The 24353-nt window shown below is 34.6% G+C and overlaps 1 protein-coding gene and 1 long non-coding RNA gene across 4 annotated transcripts in view; both read right to left on the reverse strand.

Moving 5' to 3' along the window:
• The window catches only part of LOC149786358 (transmembrane protein 135-like), a 352299-nt gene that overhangs the window by 54954 nt on the left and 272992 nt on the right, over window positions 1–24353 (reverse strand). For all 3 annotated transcript variants that reach the window (XM_089976786.1, XM_089976785.1, XM_089976787.1), the window contains exon 8: window positions 269–470. In XM_089976786.1, the coding sequence (XP_089832912.1) occupies window positions 269–470 (202 nt within the window). The remainder of the gene's footprint in view (window positions 1–268; window positions 471–24353) is intronic.
• On the reverse strand, window positions 7341–11298 carry LOC149786359 (uncharacterized). Its single transcript, XR_016424908.1, has 3 exons — window positions 10839–11298; window positions 8336–8505; window positions 7341–7663 (listed from the first exon to the last, which is right to left on the reverse strand). It is a non-coding gene; the product is annotated as an uncharacterized LOC149786359 (long non-coding RNA).

Here is a 24353-nt window from a genome sequence, read left to right on the forward strand (position 1 = left end):
CTTTTGGACTTTTTGTTTTCTTTTACTGATATTACATATTTAAGCAAAACAAAAATGGTCATCTGAGACCCTGAATAAACATCTTCCCTTCTTGTTTATATTGGTCTACAAGAAAATAGTGGTCGGGGGGGGGGCACTTAAAACAGGTCCAGCCATAATTTTATTTTTATAATGCTATTTTCAATTATTTGCTGAGATATAAAAGGCTATAACTGATTTGAAGAAAACAAAATCATCTAACTGCATAAATATTCAAACAGAAGGCTACCTGTAGTATGTAAGAGATACAACTATGCTGGTGCTGACACAGTCTATGCTTTGAATGACTCTGTAACCAGTCCACTAGCATCCTGACTGGTTTACAGCTCTTGATCACATCTTGAACTCTATTCTGGATTGCACTCCGTGGCTTCTCTTGCTGGTCAGTCTGTGTATCACTTGGAGGAAGTTCCTCCTTCCCAACAATGAGACTTAAAAAAATAAAATAAAATGTTATAGTCTGAACTAACATGCATTTTGCATCTCTCCCTCTTTTGATGGCCCCAAGTCCATACGATCTGTACACTTTAGGACCAAAGTTCACCTGGGATCATTTAAGGTTTCCAATTATAATCCACTGCCTCTATTAAAAGATATGGGGCAGTTAGAACTAATGGTCACTGTGGACACAGTGGACTTGGGCTAAGGAGATTAATAATAATAATAATAATAATAATAATAATAATGCTTTATTTACAGAGGGTGACTCATTAGTCAAGGACTATTCTCCCTTGAGGCCCTTTTAAGGAGAGTATAACAATGCAAATTATATGAAGATGGCAATAATTACTGTTTATTTTAACATGTATAGTATTAAAATACTAAATTAGAGGTTTAAGCTTTGCAGTGGCTACTGCTGTTAAACTTTTTCAAAAAGAACTTACAGGTAACAGATAGAGATGGGGTACAGGAGCTTTTTCATTAAAAAAAAGTACCTGATTGCTCAATAACATGAAGATGCCCAATCATTTTGATTGGCAGCCTTGATATACAGGTTCTTTATAATATCAATGCATATTATACTGGTATATATTTTTGTGTCAGTTTTGGATAAGGTTTACTGCATTCCTAGAAGGAAAGCAGTTTCTTAGTCTCAGTGTGAAATTCATGCATATGTTAGTAATGCACAGACAGTGAGACCAGTCAAAGTACAAAGTTAATTCAAAATCATTAAGGTCAACAATGGATTCACTATTCTCCTTTATTAACTGAACTTTGATATTGCGAACAAAATGAATCAGAATGCAGGGTTTGAAAATCTGTTTTTATTCTAGTCTGCTCCCTTTGGTCAGCTATAAAAGGGAACTGGTTCTGACTGCCATGGTCAGCCTGTGATGGACTTACATTCCATCCAGGAAGACTCCAATACTCTAAGTCACTTTACCCATGGAAATAAGGTTAAGCAAATGCATCATAAACCACTCGTAGATCAAGATACCATTCTCCAACATGCAAACTGGATTTAAACACTAAACCAACAATCAGAATGGCTAAAGACACCTTTAAGCATTGTAAAAGAGTAAAACAATGGAGATGAAAACCTACACATTAATTTTTCTGGAAAGCATAAAAAAATGGTCAAGAGGGAAATTTTGAACATCAGTTTATGCTTTGTTGGCATTTATTACATACTAAAGAGGTTTTTCAATGATATTCCCCCAACCCCTTAAAGCAATATACAAGTTCAACAGAGAAATATCATACATCGAGTGCAAATATATGCTTACATTGTATTAATAATTTGAAAATTATATTTAATTCACGTGTAACATATTTTTAGCTATTTTATGAAAAGCCCAAAATGGTTATGACCTGCTTATTTTTGTGTGAAGCCACCCTCACCCCCAGCCTTGCTACACTGTTGTTGTACACATCAAAATGTAATAAAATGCAAAGTAACATGTCTTTATGGCCAACGATGTTTGAGGAACTGGCCAAAACTATAATGCTTGATGAGTGGCCACATATTCATGACTATGATCAACTATGCTTGAGGAATTGGCCATATACATGTCTCCTTAGCCAACTATGTTTGAGGAACTGGCCTCATAAACATGTATCTCACCAACTATCCTCGAGGAGCTGGCCACATATCCAATTTTAACATCAAGATTATTTAACTTATAAGTAAAAGGATATAAGAATCTATGGGCATGTGTACAGATGGACACATGATTGCCAAAGTAACTGCAAGCCTATGTTGATTCAGCTTTGATCATTAGTCAGCTCTTCAAAAACAAGAAAGATGAATGCAACTTTAGGATACAACAAGTCATATAGGTCTTTCTTTGAAGTCACAAGTGCAAGCACTATATCTGCACACAAAGAATTTAGGTAGACTTCTGCCTCCAGGCATGCATGGAAGAAACCATACTTAAAAGGGTGCAAATACTTAGAGCAAACAATATCAAACCAGATTATTTTAATACATAATACACTTTTCTTATATTTTCATTTCTGAACCTAATGGCTATGGGGTCTGAAGGGGTTTCAGTGAATCTAGAGTGATCAGATAACTGGAAGAGTGATGACATGAATGTCAGACAGAAAGTTTCTCCTCCCTTGGTTCATCCATTAACACCATGCCTGTCAGGGGAGATAAAAATGGCAAACCATGTCTTCAGCAAGAAATGGTATCATGTCATCTGATAAGTCTAAGGAACATATAAATAAAAATATAAATAGTAGACACTGTTGCTGGAAACTTTCATTTAAATGATATGTTTACTTCCTAAATGTTAAAAGTTCAAACAATGTTATGACCAGCATGCTGACAACCTCTACTGCTGACAATTTCCAGACTGATAAACAACACTCTTAGTTTCTATTCCTTTTTATCTAATTATCAGTATCTTACAAAGACATTAGAACATTTTAAGTCACTACTTTTGTAGGGCACCCAACCAACAGTGATTCTTCTGTGAAAGCAATACAGGAACTTTCATACTCCAAAAACTTTAGCATTAACTAAAAAGTAATTTTTAGGCAAAACCATGGAAATTGATACTGATGAAAATAAATACACAGTATTTAAAATCTCTACAAAACAAGAGTGAATTTGTTATTACAGATAATACCCTCACTATACTACGGGTCAATACAAAACGGTACATCTTGTAACATAGGGATAATCGTGGATCCCTTTACTCTGATCAACTTAGATTCCAAACCGCTATTTAATTATTTAACTTAAAGAAAAATGAACTGATCATGATGAACTAATTTTATTAAATGTAATATGCATAAAAATGAGCTATTTACTAACGTTTTACTTGCTACCAATCTTGTTAGGGATAGTTTCTAACCACCTTCTCTGCAGCTGATGATTTTCCACAAGTTTGGGATGCCACCGTATTTTAAGTTCTTCACCTATGAAAGTAGTAATAGTCTACACTGTTGCTAAGTCCATTCTGGTTAGGAGATAAGCTGTCAGCTGGTTGAAAGTGGCAAGGAGTATTTGTAGATTTTAGTAAGTTTGGTAACAATTTTGGATAATAATGTATTTTCATATTACATGTTAAAATACATGTTCTAGCATTATCTCACAGTGTCCTGATATAAATTTGAGTTTACATAACAATTCCTGCCATAATGAAAAGTGGTAGGTTCCTGGAGGTGGCTGCACAATTCTGACGGCCTTAAAAACTGTTCCTTCATGTATCTCCCAACCTATATCAATTTTCATTACTTACTATATAGTCTAACATCACAGCTCTGTATGAATTTGTTTTCATTATGATTTCAAACACCTGTATTACAACGGAACTCAGAAGCATCAGTGAGAGACCAGATTTGTCTCAGTGATGTCATGACTATATACATCAAAGACTACAGACATGAATATCTTTACAAATCTCTTTAAAACAGCAAAGTAGACTTTCTTATGTTACGTGTTTAGGCTTGAATAAACAGTAACACAAGAAAGAGTGAAAATAACAAGCTTTGAAATTTTTACAAATAATTTATTTCCCTGGAAAAATACTATAAAAATGAAAAAATAAAAACTTGCAGTTTCAAGAATCAAATCCAAAAATAATCCAAGAATAATTCATGAATACAATTTTAGAAGTCTTAATAATAAAATGTTCTAATGAATTCAAGTTCGAGTCCCAATGAAGAATCAAGATGGAAGGCGATGACATATGCTGTATCCTGTTCAATGTTTTTGTATACAGTACCTTAATTAAAGAAACACAAGATATAATCGGCCGGTTTTAAAAATCCAAATAAATTATTTAAGAAATATCTTTGTTCAAGAATTCTGTAAGATCACAAAAATATTTCCAGAGAAACGAATTAATCTTTTACAATCCAAATAACCTGAAGAAAAACTAACATATAACTCGAAAACTGGCTACAACAGAAGGAAACAACTTGACATAAGCGTTTTTTTAAGTATGTCAAAAGCATCCTGTCATTTTTCAGTCCAAAGGAACTTGTTTTTCTTACTCAATAAATTTGTCAGGGGTTCAGCAATTATAGAAAAAGTGGAACAAAATTTCCAATAGTGTCCGGCCATACCTAAAAATTGCATCAGCTGCTTTTTATTAACAGGCACGGGAAATTCAGAGATAGCCTTGACCTTAGCATCTATTGGTTTAACTTGTCCATGTCCAACAATATGTCCTAGAAAAGTTACACTAGCATGGCAGAACTCACTTTTAGATAGATTGTCAAACATGCATCTGAGTGAGTCTGTCAAATAATTTCCGAATTGTTGCAAAATGTTCTTTCCAGATGTTGTTGTAGATGATGACATCATCGATGTAATCATCACAATTGTCAAGACCAGAGGTAATCATATTCATGAGACGCTGAAATGTACTTGGCGACCATTTCATCCTAAATGACATTACTTTATATTGGTAAAGTCCATCTGGAGTCACGAATGCCGAAATTTCCTTTGCTCTTTCTATTAGTGGAATTCGCCAAAATCCTTTAGGAAAGTCAAATTTGGTGACATACTTGTTCATGTGGCTGTTACTAATTTTGAATTAAGGTTGGGAACCAGGTCAGCCTTATATGTTTACTAAAATGAACAGTCATGGTCAAACTATTTTCTGGAAAAGTACTGAGTTCCTAGTAAGCAGAACTACATTATTTTGACATATAATGAAATTAAAAAATAAAAAGATTTGAAAGACTACAAACAATTAAATCTGATATAAATTAAATCAAATATATATTTCCAGTCACTTAATACATTTATTCAAGACACAAAAGAAAATCTTTGTTTTTCTGTCATTTTAATTCCTGGCTAATAATAGCCAGTTCAAATATAATATGAGCTTAAAATGCAGCTTTCACAAGCAAAGGATTGACAAGTAATGTGATCTAATAGAGTTTAAGCTCTTCGGGTTCTGATATTAAGGAAGCAGAAGGCACATGAAAAGGCAGACATTCTATATCCACTCTGGGTAAGCTGCTTAAATTCAGTTCTCTAATAAAGTAAGGATCTCATTTCAAATTAAATATATGAAATGAGTTTAATAATTTATTTTTTGTGATCCCTGACCTGTAATAGTGTACTTAAGATGTTTTGATACATAGCCAGACATCTGCACCAAAGTAGCCTTTAAAGTGCCACAACAGTGCATCTACATTTATTCAGTTTATTTCTTGGTTAAAGAGATTATATATTCAAAATACGAATGTAAAAAATCCAATTGAAAAATTTTCAGTAATAACTGCATGGGAGCCTACCTAATATCGCGTTTGCACCTGTTTACGATCATAACCGAAGGCATCCGCCGAAGACTTCCAGTATTTAGTGAAAACAAAGCATGACGTCACATTATGAACACTTGTTGTAAACAAAGGCTCAGTTGGTATCGTCACCCAAATTAATCAGTACCAGTTTGAACCCTATATTTCCAATACCAAACAATCCGAAGTTGCAGATGAAGATGACGAAGAAGAAAGACAAGACAGATTGCCGGACAATTCATGGTAATTGAATATGTCTATGGCCTATGATAAATCTGTGTATCCGACGATATAGACAGTCTCCTGTTCCTTTACAAATTTGGATTTTTTCCTCACCTGTAATAAAGGCTGCACAAGTGTATAGCATTTCATGGGTAGAGACATATCTATACGTTGATAAGTAAAAGGTACATCGGATCACAGTTGTAAGCTTTGAAAACCTGTGAACAAGTTGATATGATTTAGAAGTACTTAAGATTTCTAGGAGAGGAGGTCCGCTTTTTTCCACTATTACCCTCATGACATTAAAATTGAATTCATATTCTGTACCCTGTATTATAAGTTAAAATTTCGAATTTCTTATATCTATGCTAATAGTTGATTTTGATAAACTATGAAATAAACCTTTTTTGTCAGTGGTAAGCATCTTCTTGCAACTTCTATTTTCTTTCATATCTAATTTAATTTTACAGTGCTGTACTAAAAGTTTTATCTGTTCCTGACTTTAGTCAGTTTGTGTCATTGTACTGTGCTAATGATGTGTTCATAAATATGAGATTAAATTTGACAAGCACAGCACAATGCATTAAAAAAGAAAACTCTATTTGCGTTTAAATGTGGACATTGTTTGGTAATGCCTACAGCAAGGGAATGTGTATGTTGTTGTGACATAGAGAAGGTCACAAGTATCCGCAATGAATACCAGGGGATACAGTGTATAGCACACCATCCAGGGTTCATTGCAGTTTGTCTCCACATCAATGTTTTAAAAGTTGCATACTACCAGTATAGACAACAATTTGGAGAACATCCAGAACAAGGAAATGAGTAAGTAAAATATCGGAGTAATTTTTCATGTTCTTTTGTTTTCATAAATTTTGCTTTCATGATCTATGCATGACAGCATAGTATTGGGGTTATTAATACAGCAAATAAAAAAACCACTTTTTCAAGTCATTTTTATGACATCTTCTTGGATTGAAGCCATGTTCTGGAGGCCTACACTGCCTAACCTTTATACCAGTGATACTGATGAATCATGCCAAAAAACAACACACATACATGTACAAATATTGTTTTATTTCATTTTTTGTGTCGCAAAATAAGATGGTCATATATGTATGTATGTATGTATGTATGTATGTATGTATGTATGTATGTTTGTATGCATGTATGTATGTATGTATGTATGTATGTATGTATGTATGTATGCACAGATATACTGGAATCATTTAACTTTATTGATATACAAAATAATGATAAATCACACTGGGTCACTACTAATACTATCTACTAAAACTTCTGATTTCCGAATTTGATCTAATGCATAAAGCAAATTTTTTTTTCAATTCAATTTTCAAATTATTATTTCAGAAGACATCGGTATACAGCATATAGACAATTTGCTCTGTGGTGTTGGCACTTCTTGGGCAAGGAAGTGAGGGTCATCATTCTATCATGTGTTCTTCAGAGGATCGGTACTGCCTTTCCTGATCAAAACCTGAACCACACTGGCTTTCATGAGGCTGACAGCAATTAAACCTGCTAAGAAGATTTTGAGTAGCAATATCCTTGTCAGGCCTCTCATACAGACTACACAATGGTGGTGATACATCTACCGTAAGTTTTACTCCTTCATCATTCATGTGAGACACCTGTCCAGTTGTGAATGCTGTTTTCATCAGACATTTGACATAATCTGCAAATTAAATTTAATATGCATTGTATTGTACAAGCCAAAAACTGCAATCTTTTGTTGACGTTAATACATGAATTAAAAGTATTTGTCTTTACAATTGTTTGTATATTTTTTACTATTTTACCACAGGGAAAATTCATGACCTTTAAAATTAAAGGAGTGTCAACTTTAACAAATATTTCGCCTTTACTGTTTGAATTTAATAATTTAAAAAAATAATATAGGTACATACACTTGGTACAACAGTATTTATATTTCTAAGTGATATATGCCTTTATGTTCATTAATTACTAATGTATATTCTTGCCATATGTTGAGTCGACAAGGATTTTCCTGACAGTGTATTCTCCTTTCTTGTACTTTGGATACAGTATTTTATATCTGGCTCTCATTAAAATGCAATGCAGCTAGCTAAAGCCTATTTCAAAGTAAATAAAGATGCAAAATACAGTTTATCATTCTATCAGAATACAGATAACTTATTTTTATAGATACTTTATTTGCAAACATTCCAAAACACTAAAAACTGTTATACAATTTTACATTGTAGGATATCAAAAGATCAGATCTTGATATCTATGATTTAATTTGAATATGAATATAATGGACTATAAATACAACACTGAAAAACCTGAATCAGAATTTTTGTGTGTGCAATAATTTAAGCTTTACCTTGAAAGCATTCCATGATAGGAGAAACCAGTCATCTTTGGTGCAAAAAAATTTATCACAGAGTTGTACCCCTGAAGCTTGTTGAAGCTTGTCCAGATGACAGCATTGGTACATATTTTTTCATTTGTCTGCTGTCACAATCTCTTCAAGCTTGTCAAATACTTTAGATCCTATAAGTTATAAAATATATTCACCAAAGCTTGGTTTTATGCTATCTTGCATGAAAATTAAAGTGTGCACTAACAAAAATGTATCTAAATTCAATAAATTACTAGACCAATACAGTTAAATCAAAGTCACATACATGTACCTATATGACATGTGCTCCATAAGATGCTTTTGCATACCAAATATCATTGATCAATAAGAAATAGATCTACTAATCGAAAAACTTGATGGACTTAAATGATTGTTGCCAAGATACGACTGAAAAATTGTTGAACATGACAACACCACCACCACTGAAAAAAATCATAACACAATATTGTAAAATTTCTACTTCATTTTGTGTTACATGTATTCAGATTTGTATTCATTTCAGATGGGAATAAACCTCGTCACGTTTGTAAATATCTATATGTAATCTGATTCACACATTTGTCCGACAATGAAAAATATATGTAGGCCTTTTAAATCTACCAGCAGAAAGATTTTTCTATTCACATGGTCAAACAAAGTTGAAGGCAACATGAAAATTGTGACTATTTATCCACTGTTTATATCTCAGTTCTTGATTGATTAGATATTTAATGCATTTGTTTTGAAAACTATGAAAAAATGTTCTATAGGGTAGAAATGGAAATGTTGCAGTGACTGATCTGTTGAATATCATATACAGTAGTCCCCCTCTTGAACAGACCCCCTGACCAGCGGCCACCCGCTCCTTACGGCCAGAATCCGTTGGCACCGACGAGTTTGTGTTCAAAAGTACCCCTCGCGAAAGGCCACCCGCCTAACGCGACCAGCGGCCAGCATATTAGTGCCAAATCATAAAATTTACCCCTCACAAGCGGCCGCATTTTATTTGAATATGTATCCAGAACCAGTATTGTATTCATAACGTGTGTTAAGTAATCCGATTTCTGTTTCCCGATGTCAGGTTTTCGTTACTGAAAGAAGTGTTGAGTAAAGTACATTTACCACTAAAGTTAATATTATATCATTTACGCCTCACGAGAAGCCAAATTTATTCCATAAAAACCGAGAAAGACTCAAATTTTAATCCATACAAAAGGGTACGTACATGTAATCCAATTAGCCTTATTGCTATGTTATCATAAGATGTCCGGTTTAGTCACTCTGATAATTGTTAAGAATACAGTAGTAACAGCTGAGAAGTGGCAGTATCGATGTACAATACCAAAGTCAGCAGGAAAATGGTTTAATAGCCTTTATGGCTTCCAGTAAGATGTTGAGCTTGTTCGCTTTGGTAATCAGTGGCTATTACTACTGACAATAATTGTCAAAATTACGAATCCTAGGGGCCGCGAGGTCAGATCTGCGTGATGTTAATGGTACATATCGAAGCCGTTTTGGCTTCTCACCTAGTTTCAAGAAATGTATAAAAACAATAGGGTACCAGACTGCGACTAACGAATCACGTGACAAGATCACTTCCTTTAAAAACACACGGCAATTTGTTTAGGTGCATACAAAATTGTTTTATCAGTATTGTAGTTGGCAACATGAATAACTTACTGCAAAAAGATCAACATGTCATGGAGGAAAATACAAATTCTCAGTTTAGAGGAGAACGTGAAAGTAATTCAACTGACCGGGGGGGGGGGGGGGGGTCGTCGAGGATCCTTGCAGAAAACTAACGTCGGCAAGACTCAGATAAACAATATCGTGAAAGATAATGAAACAATTCTGCAGAAGTGGAAAGGTGAAATGGACGGAGAAAGGAAGATTGTTTGAGCCAGGAGACGTTTGTATCCTGATTTGAAAGACAAGAAAAAGCAAAAATTTTGTCAGTTGAACTGGGATATGACGATTTTACCGCAAGTAACGGATGGTTGCACATATTTCAAGTGAGACACGATATGAAGTGTTCTGTCATTAGCGGCGAATCAGCTGATGTTAATAATAGTGTTGTCGAAGATTGGAACAAAAGACTAAACGATATATGCAGGGGATATGACAGCAAGGATATTTTTAATGTGATGAGACTGGTTTGTTTTTTAGACTATTACCAACAAAGTGACGTGATGTGAACTGTAACATAATTATAAAGACAGTTTTAAAACTGTATCATTGGTTATTCATGCATTCTTTGCAAATGATGACAAAGTTTGTTTTACATTTATTTCACATCATGCATGTGATTTTTTAATTAAAATATTAAATGTACTTGTGACTTTTTTCATGTGTTTACTATTCGCATTTGTCATCCCCCTCTAGAAAGGCCACCCGCATTATAAGGCCACTTCCCTGCTGCATTAGGGGTGGCCTTATAAGAGGGGGACTACTGTATATAATATGGTACATGGCATTAAAAACTCACCCTTGCAACTTCTCTCTTTGAATAGCCCCTTCTTACTTTCTTTGGTGGTGACACTTAACAAGTTACTAACTCTGATGGTGACAACATTTCAAGCCTACACAGTTGATGCTTTGGTGTTGAAGTTTCTGATACATTTGCAGTTACCTTGGCTTGGTTGTCAGTTTCCTTCACTCAGTGGAATGACGGAGCAGCAGCAGCACTGAGTTTGACTTTCTTTTGGTGCCCTACCCATATGCTCAACATCAAATTTATACCTAAATGGGAAGCATTCTTGTGTGAACTGAAAGGACTAGAGCCTAGAGGGCAGAAAACTCAGTTGGACCATCCCAGTTTGCTCTTTTGATTTTTACAAAATCTGTCCACCTGCGATGAAGTGCTTGGTCTTTCAGAAAGGAATGCATGGAAAACCCATCAGCATTTGAATTCCAACAATTTGCTGTAACACACCTGGCCCCGCTGCCCTTGCTTGTACCTCCACGATATCCTCTTGGCATAACTGTGATGATAAAACTTTTCAAACTAGCTAATATGGAACGGAACAAGTGTTTTGTTTATGTTTCGATAGAAATGGAAGTAATGTGTGTGTTCAAAATATGATGTCAGGCGATCAACACACTCTGGAAATTACCAAGCGATAAAATTGGTCCGATGTGTATTATTTTCGAAAACACACCTGAGCGTATTTCTCAGTTATTATGGCGAATTTTTTCATCGGGTTTTTTATACCACTTTCAGACTTGATTTTCTATTCAAATAATATTGAATTGTATTTACCTTATATACACTGGTATGGCACTTTAAACCTTATACTTATATCAGTCATCACTATTTATACCCCCCTCCCACTTTATACCTGCATAAGTTTCCCACCAACCACCCAAGCTCTACATCCATGGGATGGATCCATATTCCAAAACCACTGTGCACATCTGTTGACTATTCCTGATGACATCCCAAAGTGTGCATTATCTGTCAAAAACAGTGTAGCTGTCCAGCATTAAAAATCCACACACACATGTACGACTGGCACAACAAGTTAATTACCACCTTTTCTTGGAAAAGTGCGGCAATAATAATACTGTTAACAGAGTGACACCGCTATTGCATGCTACATTAGAACATTAATTCGGATATAACCATGATTGAATCAACGATTCCAGCTACATATACATGACTTTTCTCATAAACAAAAAAACAAAACAAAAATCTTAAAAATATGATAAATAACATAAAAAGCTTACTATCATTTCGGGCAAGAGATCGTATATGAATTCTACTATAAGACGATCATGGTGTGGCTCCAGAACTTTCATATACATGTATTTTTCTTCTTTAATAAAATGAAAAATAAAGTACAAAAGTTTATTCTGGGATTGCGGTTGGCTTCACTATTGTAACAGATTGTGATTTTGTTTCCTTATTGATGACAAAATATACCATATGGCAATTGCTTTTTTTGCATCAACATTGTTGGCTATTTAAACTTGTATATACAATCTTAGATTTGGAGTAGAGAAATTCAAAGGCACCATAATGAGGGGAAGCCTCAAACATGGATATAAACTGCACTGGAAAATATTTTTACATAAATAAATCCTTTGTTCATACTGATAAACCATCGTAAGAGTGCATGGCAATATCATAATCCGCTTATGCTGAAATCTGGCCCGAGTACTGTATGCTGTGATACGCTCAATTAGTTATGCTACCAGACTAGCTACAATTGACCAACTTTTGAAGACAGGAGCTGGAACAGCTACAATCAAGCAAATGACAGCTAATTTTTTTTTAATGTACCAAGAAAAAATAATTTTGCTGAAACTTCTAAGAAAACTGATTACCTTTCAAACACAATCATTCTGTATAAATACTAAGCAAATGAAAACAAAAATACAGTCAATCAATGGTCTATTATTATTTGATGTTGCTACCACAATAACAAATGGGCATTTGTTTGATACTCCAAAGCTGTCCTATATCGGTGACTTCAATAACACATGCAACCTTTATTGAAGCAAGCTGACTACAATCTTCAATAAAGACAAAGCACCTTTCATCAAAGAAAGTCAGCACCAAACTTACTTAAAAGCAACAGAACCTGATGGATTGTTGCATTATCCAAAGTGACTGGAGATGTGTATTCTGCTGTGAAAGTTACTTTTTTGGCAGGTAAAACTTTTATGCTTACAGTCACTACCAATGGTGGCATGATAAACTCAAATTCTAAATTTCCAATCTTTTGAAACCATAGATATCTGCCCATCAAATTAATTGAAAGTGTTAAATCTTTTAATTTTTTTCATGTTTTCATTTCTCTATGAATAGCCTCATCAACTGGGTAGCCTTGGCAAGATGATAGCTGTCTCCAGCTGACCAAACTTTAGGCCAATTTAAGTACATTTAGCATGCAAACAACTATAGCCATTTGCTACTGGTGACAATACTGTACTGAACTGTTTAGTGACACATGTTTGTTGACAATGGGATATAGATAAACTGAGAACTACCATTTGCATGTTTATTTGTGTTTTCTAACAGGATGTACGTGATACATTAAATTTTATAACATTTTGATCTATAATCGAATTCATGGCTTTTCATACACATGTACAATACTTAACGCATTATCGATTGTACTATACAAAAGTTGTCAATATACAAGTGTATTTCAGACTAATTTTGTCTACATTTAACCAAAAGCACATAGTTTGTGCCCACTTTTATGATCACCACACCACATTTTTTGGTACGTGCATTATTACTTGGTTGGTTGTAACACAGTTCAGTACATAACATGGTCAGGTTCTATGGACCCCAACCAACTTGTTATAGTGGGTTCACATTTAATTGTATACTGAAACAAAATGCAAGTTTATACCAAACCATTAGTTACTGGAATCTTAATGACTTCTTTTGCAAAACTATTATTTAACCTATTCTGATAGTGCCCACTATAACATGGTTCTCAATATGTCGCAGTTCCATATATATCACAGCAATATTAAATTTAGTTATTTCAGGTGCTATGGTATTTATATAAGTTTTAGAAGAGAAGATATATTTGTGTATAAATTTTCTAAATTCTCTCCATAAATTTAATAACAGTATGTCAATGATTGAGGAGTAACTCTACTGTTAGATTTAAAGGCAGAGAATTGGGGTCAATACTATGTTATCAGCAGCTATTCAAATGCTATGGTGTCAAGTTACAGTGATGAGAAACTGAAACAAAGGAGTCTGTAGGACAGTTGGATTATGTGTTTGTAAAGCTAATTAAAATGAATTATAACAAGTTTGCTTTAATACTTAAACAATAAAATTAGTGACCAGTTGAAGGGAAATTTGAATCTCTTTTAGTGGTATAAAGTGCTTAAAATAGAGCTGGGTAGTTATAGTTTAATTTTGAATTAATTTGCTCAAAAAGGATTAAGTTGCAAGTAAGTTCCTACTCAAAATAATATTTTTGGAAATTCTAACATACAGTATCAGTGGGAAAAGAGTGTGTATGGAGAGTACATATATGGCTTTATTTTGGATTACATAATTTGGATTCTGTGCATTTTGATATGCAGATCAGAGCTAGATAAAGAGTCTGCACCTAACACACTCAGACCAGAAGTTTAGTTCTAGAAAAGGTCTTCAGGGAATTAGCTCTCTCTGAAGTCATCTTGGATTGTTTAAAAAGCCTGGTCAAACATAGTGCAGGGAGACCATATCAGACAAGCTGAGATATTTCTGAGATGCAATGCAGTTACTTTCAAAGTTGCCTGGTCGAATAATCCTGGTTCTCATTTCAAATAATCCTGGTTCTCATTCAGCTAGAGAATCTATATTAACAACAAAACCTAATTTGATTTGTTTCGTTACCACCATCAAAATTTTATTCTCTTATTTTTTCTTATGCATACAAACTATTTATAAGTCATTTTTACTTTATTGATTGGTATTTAATCAGTATATTGAATATACACTTTGTACACTAAATTCCAACTTTAGAATGAATCATTTTTCAAAATTTCTGACTCAATTGATTTGAACAATTGCACAGGTGGCTCACACATTATTGGCATTTTATGGCGCTTGTACTTTTTACCTTTGTGAAACGTCACACGCAGTGGAATCAGTTTCTAAAAGTAGCCATTTGGACAAGGCGAACCGGTGTAATGGCGTTCAGTGTTCTTTTCCGTGATATTGTTCGTATTATTGTTCTTACTGAAAATCATGTACCAGACGTTAAATTTGTTCATCTGAATAAAGATGTGCATTCCAATATTTTGTTACAGTGGTGCTTTAAAGCCTGCAGGCTGTATAAATCATATAATCAAATTTGATGAATCTTTCTAGAACACTATAATACACAAATTGCTTGCATTTCCTCACCGATAGATATACCCTGAATATTTTGAGATGAAAATTCCAAGGGAACTGCCAACCCCATGCCCACCCCGTTAAATAAAGCCGATGAAGTATTCTAATATTTGATTCATGTTTTAACATACACACAGAGAGGGATGTGTGTAGGAAAGTGACTATTTCTTATATTTTATTTAGTGCACAAAATTACACTCTGCTTAGTTGATGTGACATTATGCATGTAAAATCTATAAATGTTTCATATGTATTCCATAAGTTTAAAAACAATGTATCAATGTTTTCTTTGGGGGGGTAGGGATTATATTATGCATGTCCGTTTTACAAACAAATCCTAATTTTGAATGATAGTTTAGAACATATAAGAATGCATTATGTTCATTAGAGTTATGTTGTTGAAAGGAACAGTAGTGGTTGATTATATTTATACTATGTGACTAATACATTTCCTTAATTAAAAGCTATATACAATTACATTTTCCAAGGGAACTGCCAGCCCCCCCCCCCACATTAAAAAATGGCGATACAGTATTCTTATATGTGATTCATGTTTTAAATAGAGATGTCTGTATGTAGTAAAGTGACCATTTCTTACATTTGTTTAGCGCATACAATTACACTCTGCTTATCTGATGTGATATGCTTGTATAATCTACAAATGTTGCATAGATATTCCTAATATTTAAAAACAATGCATCAATCTGTGTTTTGGGGTTTTATTTGTTTGTTTGTTTTGTTGGTATTATGCGTTAGTGATTTTATTGACATTTTCTGATTCTGATGTGTTAATCTGTAACAAAGTTAAGAAAAGAAGAAAGTAAATTTATATGTTTATTTCAATAACTGTTTTACGAACAAATCATAATTTTGAATGATAGTTTAGAACATATAAGAATGCATTATGTTCGTCAAAGTTATGGTGTAGAAAAGAGCAGGTCTTGTTGATTATATTTATACTAGGTGGGTAATACATTTCCTTAATTAAAAGATATATACAATTACATTCCGCTGGGAGGTATAATTTTCGGCATGTATTGATAGAAACAGGAACAAATAAACTGCTGTCCCTAATGACAACAGCCAACACATCTTACACACAAACGCTAACTGAAAAGAAAACAAAGTAGATATAAATAAATATTATTAGTTTCAACACAGTCATTTTAGACACACACTCACACACACACACACATATTGCTCAGGTGGCCTAGTGGTTAGAGCATCCGCCTCAGACGCGGGAGGTCATGGGATTGACCCTCGGCTGAGTCATACAAAAGACTTTTAAAAATGGTACTAACAGCTGCCTCGATTGGCGCTCAGCATTAAGAGGTTAGTGTTAGGACTGGTCGGCCCCTGTGTCAGGATAATGTGACAGGGTGGGACATCATGCTACATGTCTGCGGCATGATGCCCCAGTGTTAGACATCACTATAAACTGCCACACTGCAGACATTGTAGCGATATGACTGAAAAATTGTTAAAGCTACGTTAAAAAATCTAAATCACACACACATACAAACACACACATAAATACATATATAATATGCACATAGGAGAGTTTTACTAAACAAAGATTGGAAAACAATACAAACAGATGACAAAGAAATAAAATATAAAATATTATTACTGTATATACACGCTCACATATTATAGTTGAATATATGAAAACATTACATAGTGAGGGAAGTGCAAAAAAAAGAAAATATTTTTGCATTTATGTCGTGATTTACTATGTGTTACTAAGCGTCCCTCGGTGCTTTGTCCAAAAACAGTATGGTGGCAGCCGGGCACAATGATGCTATGGTTTATTTTAGCACAAGGTAGATTTAAGTACAAGCACCATTGTCCATTTACATAACTGGACTAGATTTGAAATAAGTACAAGCTGGTTTTTCTGGGTGTACACAACATACATGGCAGGCTTGTCGAGTGCCTTGCTTCCTTGCCTCACTCGGACATCGTACACTGACAGAGATGTGGAACCATTTCCACCTGTCAAAACCCAGGTGTCCAGATGTGACGTCATCACTGCAACCAATTGCAGCGGACATTACATACTGCTTGGGTTTACACCTGATGCATTCAATCGCAGACTGAAATTCAACTTTACCATGAGTGCATGTTGGGTTCATTCCCACTCATGACGGCCCTACATTCAGGTCGTTAGGGACTTATTAGTCCCAAGCCAGGCTGCAGGCCAAATTAATCAGTGCTCTATGAACACATAAATGCCTGGGGGATGAGGCACTAATTCCTTCTCCCAGGATCAATTAAGCATCTTGCAGTGCAAGAATAAAACCATTGTACATGCCCTAGTTGGGCAAAAACGAGGTATCAGAGTTCCATTAAATGAAGAAATGAAGAAACCCTCTTGCTCGTGACTAATTCCCCATACATCAAATAGGTGCTAGAACAGTACTTTGTGGTTGGCTGTGATGGACACCAACTAGTGTTATAAAGATGGACAACTGTATTATCAGTAAGAGTTAACATGCAGAAATTATAGGCCTGCCTGGGTACCCTAAAGGTAGTGATTTATCAAATGCTCTAATCGTTTTAGGTAGAATGTAACACTGAAGGGTATGTATTATTTGTGGGAAAATGTCATATTCATCATACATGGAACAAATTTTTCCAGAGATTTCATAAATACATTGATTTATTTTTACTATAATTTCTTGATAAGGATTGTCAGAAACATTTGTACAATGTACTTTATCATTTAATTGATTTTTAATTCTTTACTGGGGTGGCCGAGTGGTCTAAAGTGATTGCCTTTACCAATCACTGCCATCTCACCTCTGTCCACATGGGCTGGAGTCTCAGGCTTGGCCAGTGTGGGCATGTGAGAAAGCTTGTCAGTAGCCTCCTGTGGGTTGATGGTTCTTCCCAAAGTTTTCCTGAGTTCTTCCTCCACCATTTAAACTGGCCACCATGCATTGTGTGATGAAAAAAGGCATGATTCGTACAACAGCAACAAAAATTTCTTTAATATAATCCACCCTATTAATTCTTATTATAGTGCCTATTTTAAAATAATAATCCCTTCATCTTGCAATAATGTTCATAAAGAATTAAGTTCTTCTATAAGAATGGTAGTGAAGTGTTTTCTTGTGATACATTTAAAAAATGTGTTGTGTACAAGCTACAATGTAAAATTCTACATAAATATCGCATCTGCTAGAGTGTATAAAAGAAGACTTTTTTATTAAAGAAGGCTTATTTTGTTCAAAAGACGTACTTTTATCCTGTGAATATGCTGCTCATTGTGAATAAAAAATATCTGTTAAATTTTAATGTTTGTGTATATTTTAAGATTTTATATTATCATGCACTCCTTGGACAATACAAAACACCTTTATGACAGTATAAATCTGATATGATAAATTTAATATTGTCTCTATTCCTCTTTGAATTTGTTTTTGTCATTTCTTCTGTTTTCTCCATTTGTTTTTGATTTGTATCTCAATGAATCACTGGTTTTTTCTTCTGTCTGTGATCTCTGTAAAATTTCTTCCAAGCTTTTCATGAGGCTACTGCATTGTCTTTAGATCTTTGTTATGTTGTTGTGTAGTCTGTCTTGCCCCATTTTTGACAGCTTCGGCATAAGTTTACTTCTTTGGGCCTGAGGCTTTAATGTGTTTTCATTGACAATCCATTTGATTTATTGATTTGGAAATGTTTTTGATGTTTCCTCTGAGGAAATCATGACTGATGGTACAGTCTTGATGCTTACATATATGATAATTTCATGTTTAATTTTTGTTCGTTCATTGTTTCATTTTAGATTCAAACTTATGTTTGTTCCTAAGGTTCTTGAATGATCTATAACCTGGTTTCTTCTTATTAATCTTGACTGATGGCTTGGGTTGTTAAATATTTCTGTTCGGTTTGGCTCTGGGCAATTTTTATTATGTTATTTCCTGTAATGAAGAATTGGTATTTTCCTTTTGTTGATTATCTAGTATTTTAATTTGTACTGACAGAAGTTAATCTTTCTTTCATTCCATTTCTATAAATAGTTCTTGATCAAAATCAAAAATATTTCCTTTCCTAAGTGTTTCAAGTTCATCTATGCATTTCTAATTCTTTGCATATCTCTATAATTCTTCTGTGATATTGTTCTTTCAGACATTTCAAAAATTTCCGAAGAAACTTTCTCCAACAGAATGATGACATTCTCATGCTGATGTGTATTTTTAGTTTTACATGCAATACTTTTAGTACATGCTGATCTCTGGGACAGTTTCCAAGAAATTTTGGATAAAGTCCATTCTGTATGTTTTCTGTTAATGATGTCTTTAAAAGACGTTATTTTATTAAATACATGGATAAATTTTAGATGCAATAGTTTAGTTTTGGATATATGATAAATATTTTTTTTAAAGCAAATAAACTCTGTTATTACTGTACCACGGTTCATCCCTGTTCCTCAAACATCAAATATTGGCCTGTGACCTTGACATTGACAATGTACAATGCAACACAGCTTCTAGTGACAATCTTAAAAAACTCGTACGTTTTACGTGTTGATGGTACTTATTTCTTTTTAAATATTTACAGAAATATAGATGAGCTGCATATCCAAGAAGAGGCCTGTACTATCTCTATGCAGTCTTTAAGATAAACATGAAACTTTTTAAAATTACCAAAACCAAGAACTAATGCCTTGTCACTGACACAAACAGCCTCCACTTGAACTAAAAGCAAACTAATAATCTTATGTTAAAAGCAGATTTTTTCCCACAGTCTAAGCATGTAATTAATCTCTCACTAAATTTATTGTCAGTTTTTCCTTTGTTTTTGTGTGTATGTATTAATCAGCCATACTCTCTCTCTCTCTCTCTCTCTCTCTCTCTCTCTCTCTCTCTCTCTCTCTCTATATATATATATATATATATATGCACACACGCACACACACACACACATTATGGGGGCCTCGAGTGGCCGAGTGGTCTAAAGCGCCCTCCGTTACTATGTAGTAGTAGTAGTAGTAGCAGCAGCAGCAGTAGTAGTAGTATAGATTTGCAAAAAGAAATTTACAATCAGAGGCAACCTGGAGAAGAAGTTTGGGTGCAGATTCCCTTGCCCCCACTGAGTGCCCCCTTCCCCCCCCCCCCCATTAGGTTGTGGAAGATACTGGCACCAAAAAAGTATGGGAAATTAGTTAGTGCTTGATTGACAAGTGGTAACTGAGAGTTGGAGGTTGTTTGGCACAGCATGTAACCATTACAACTCTACATCATCACCTGATTGAGGGATACAAACTATTAACACTAATTATATCTATACCTCATGATACATTTAACAGTTATTAATGGTGGTAGCTTGTTTCTCCCACAACAGTTTTACTTATAGCAATGTGTTATTTCTACTGTACATTCACTAATGCACACTTGGAAGGTCAGATTTTGAGATGGGGGTAGGGAGATAGAGCACATGACACATAAATGAATAATTTATCATATACATTACAAACGTGTGACTGTATTTAATTCTTTATTACAATGACTGTTATTATATGAATGGCCATAACAAAACAAGACCATATACTGTAGAAGAAAAAAGAAATTTACAATACAAATATGCAGTTCTCCACCAGTTCTAACTCTGTTGATAAATTTCAGGTCAGAAGAGAGAGAGAGAGAGAGAGTGTGTGTGTGTGTGTGTGTGTGTGTGTGTGTGTGTGTGTGTGTGTGTGTGTGTGTGTGTGTAATGAGCGTGGATGGCAAGGTTTAAAGCTTTCATATTGCTCAAAAGCATTGATCATCAATTTTTCATTAAGGTAATAATGAGTTTTTTATTTAGAAGCTAATGAAACCACACCATTGCTAGGGCAGCCACCCTTGAAATAATTTTGATAGAGCATGTATAACATTCATATAAAGTCAGATCATAATTGGCTAATCCATTCTGGAGATGTTGCAAGCCAGTTTTCTGAATGGTTGCAGTAGAGCCAAACTGTTGCTAATTGAGCCACAAGAACCAAATTATGATAAAGCATGTTCATAGAAACATTCCTAATAAGTCTGATCAACAGTACTAGAGTAGAAGTTGAAAATAAGTCTTTCACTTGATTATTAAGAAATTACACCATTTCTAGGGAAACAAAACAAAATCCAATGGAGAAAACAGAAGAAATGACATAAACAAATTCAAAGAGGGAAGCACTACAAACATAATTTTGATGATGCACTTCCCAAGAAACACCGCAAAGTTTGATTTAAATTGCCTCTGCTTTTCTGGAGAATTGACAGGCAAATACAGTGAATTTTTGTCCCCTGCTTATCGTGGTGAGGTATTAGCAGTTCAAAATTCAATCTATGACCGCTAAGACAAAGCTGTAATGTTAATGGATAGATGTGGAAAGCTCTATCTCAAACAGCATTAAAGACAAAATGCAGAGAAGGGGTAAAACACATTTTCCTCAGTGACCTTTACCTTGAAGATAAATCTATTACAGTGATAACTGACATCACATCAAAATGAGAAGCGTAAGTGCACCATGGATCATCCCTGTACCTTATACAGCGTTTATAGCATTAAGCTGACACAGTAGAAACTTTCAAATATCAACCTGTGACCTTGACCTTGAGGATAAGACCCTGATGCAAATGCAACTCATTTTCAAATGAAAATCATAAACAGCTCGTAAGTTAGAAAGCAGAAAGAAAAGATTCCCAATGGGTACAATGCACACCTGTTAACAAGGACATGTGCATGTATACCAAGTTGAATCACACAATCTGAAATAGTTTCAGACCTAAAAAAATGGGCAAAAATATAATGAAAAACCTTAAAATAACTTAAACTTATACCTAATCTAAAAAGGATGTTATTTTCTATACAGAAGGGAAAGTAAGATGGAAAACTTAAAACAATGGAATGAAACCATGACCATGAAGACAAAACCCCAATGTGGCATCTGACAACTTCTAATGATGATGCATAAGTATACAAAGTTAAAATGGCTTTAAACTAAACAATATCCCTGCCCCTGAAGAGAGTAACCTTATCTTGGCACATGACAGACTGTAATGTGTTGAATTTTGAATAAGTACTGAATATTATAATTTTAGTACAGTCAAGCCAGCAAGGTTTTATGGGAAGGGTCACTTTGACCTTTTCCCAGTTCAGCTGGTGCATTTTGTGGATGAGGGGGAGACCAGCTTGTTTATTTGGCCCAAGCTAAATTGATAAATGGATATTTAATGAGATGGTCATTACTTCTTCAGCAGTATCAAGTTCAATTGGGTGACATTAAGGGAAGTGCTAAAATAGGAGCAGATTGTCAGAGTAGATTAGTTGATTCTAAGTGAAGGGGTCACTTCAGGACATGTAAACAATAACTTGAAATGCAACTTTAAAATTTGGAAAGCAAAATCCCAGACTTTACTCTTAAGGGGGTGGGTGGGTGGCCTATGTATTGTGTCAAAATTTGAATAAGTATTGGACATTAAAACTGAATACATTAAACATTAAAATTTTAGTACAGTCAAGCCAGCAAGGTTTTATGTGAAGGGTCACTTAGACCTTTTCCCATGTCAGTTTGGGCATCCCAAAGCTGTCCTGGGAGAGTAATCATTAAGATGCCCAACATATCCAGGAACAGCCATGTCCAATAGTCATTTAACAAAAGGAAGTTGCAATGCGTCATATTTTTCAGATTCTAGGCTGTTAAAATCTGATGGAAGAGATAATTATCTCAGGGAAAAAATTAGGAACGGTGGATTACGATTGGTCAGTTTAACTTAAGGCGTACACCCTGGAAGAAATGTTGAATTTAAAGTAATGACTTTGGACAAATTTCCTCAGTCCCAGATTTTTCCTGAAAGAGAAGCAAGACTTGTTTGACTCCAGGGAAAACTAAAAGGTAGTTCTTCTTCGTTAAGACAAGTAAGGGGACCAGGTGGCTGTCTTGTAGGCAAAGACAGGCCTTTAGTAATAGGACACATATTTTCTTGGAAAGAACAGCATTAAGGGAAGCAGCTCTCTGGAACAGTCTGGGACACTCCAAAAGATGGAAGTCTGGCTAAGAGATCAAGCGGTTTGCATAGAAGGATCAAGAAAGATCAAACATATACACATGAAGGTGGGAAGCCATGGGATACAAGGAGACAGAAAACGATGCTAGGTGATGCAAATCAGGTGTGGACATTGTGCTCATTTCGCCACTCTATTTATCATGATGAAATGAATCAATAATAGAACACTGCTACTGAAATTTTGTAAATTTAAATTTGTTTGAATTGAAGCTCACACTAATAGTTTATGTCATTGATTAAATTGTTATTCTTTTGTCTAAAGGGTGCTCGTATTGTCTTACTTCTCCTCAATAGTTATGCTCAGTTCTCTGTTGATGTTCTGTCTATCCACTCACACCGGGCAATCCAAAAAAAAAGGTCATTCTCTAGATAACAATAGCCAAAGCTAATAAACCATCCCTCTTTACCAAGAGGGAAAATCGTTACACAGACCTTTTAGTGATGATGTGCAAGTATAGAAAGTTTCAGCCATTAATCTCAAATGGTTCAAAATTTTAGAGCAAAAGAGAAAGTGTGATAGAAAACTTACAATACTAAGCATTGATCTTGGGAAAGTGTGATGACGACATACAATACTAAGCCATGGTCTTGACCTTGAAGATAGGATTTCCATGTTGTACAACATGTCTTCTGGTGATGATGTATCAGTATACAAGGTTTCATCCCTTAATCTCAAACAGCTTTAAAGTTATGAAGGGAAAGAGTGATGAAAAAGGTTTTGACATTGACCTTGAAGACAGAACCCCACCTCGTATGGTATGTGACACCTTTCTTTGCTTATGTACAAGTATGCCAAGTTTCAGTCCTCATTCACAAATTACTTTCAAATTATACAGTGGAAATTAAAGTGTGATTGATGGACAGATGGAAATGTGGATACTATATTCCCCCGTTTTCTGTGAAAAGGCACAGGACAAAAATATATATTTTCACCTCATTTCTAAGGAGGCCATGCTATTATTAGGAGAGTCAATTTTGATAAAGTATGTCCTAGGAAGCATGCCTATAATGACTGAGCAAATCTGGTTGCCATGGTATCTGCATCAATGCTTCTGGAGTTAACCACCACAAAATGTTGATAAAGGATATATCAAACAAA

This window comes from Sinohyriopsis cumingii, chromosome 12 (genome assembly GCF_028554795.1).
Source record: "Sinohyriopsis cumingii isolate HCF-2022 chromosome 12, ASM2855479v2, whole genome shotgun sequence".
Classification (NCBI taxonomy): Eukaryota; Metazoa; Mollusca; class Bivalvia; order Unionida; family Unionidae; genus Sinohyriopsis; species Sinohyriopsis cumingii.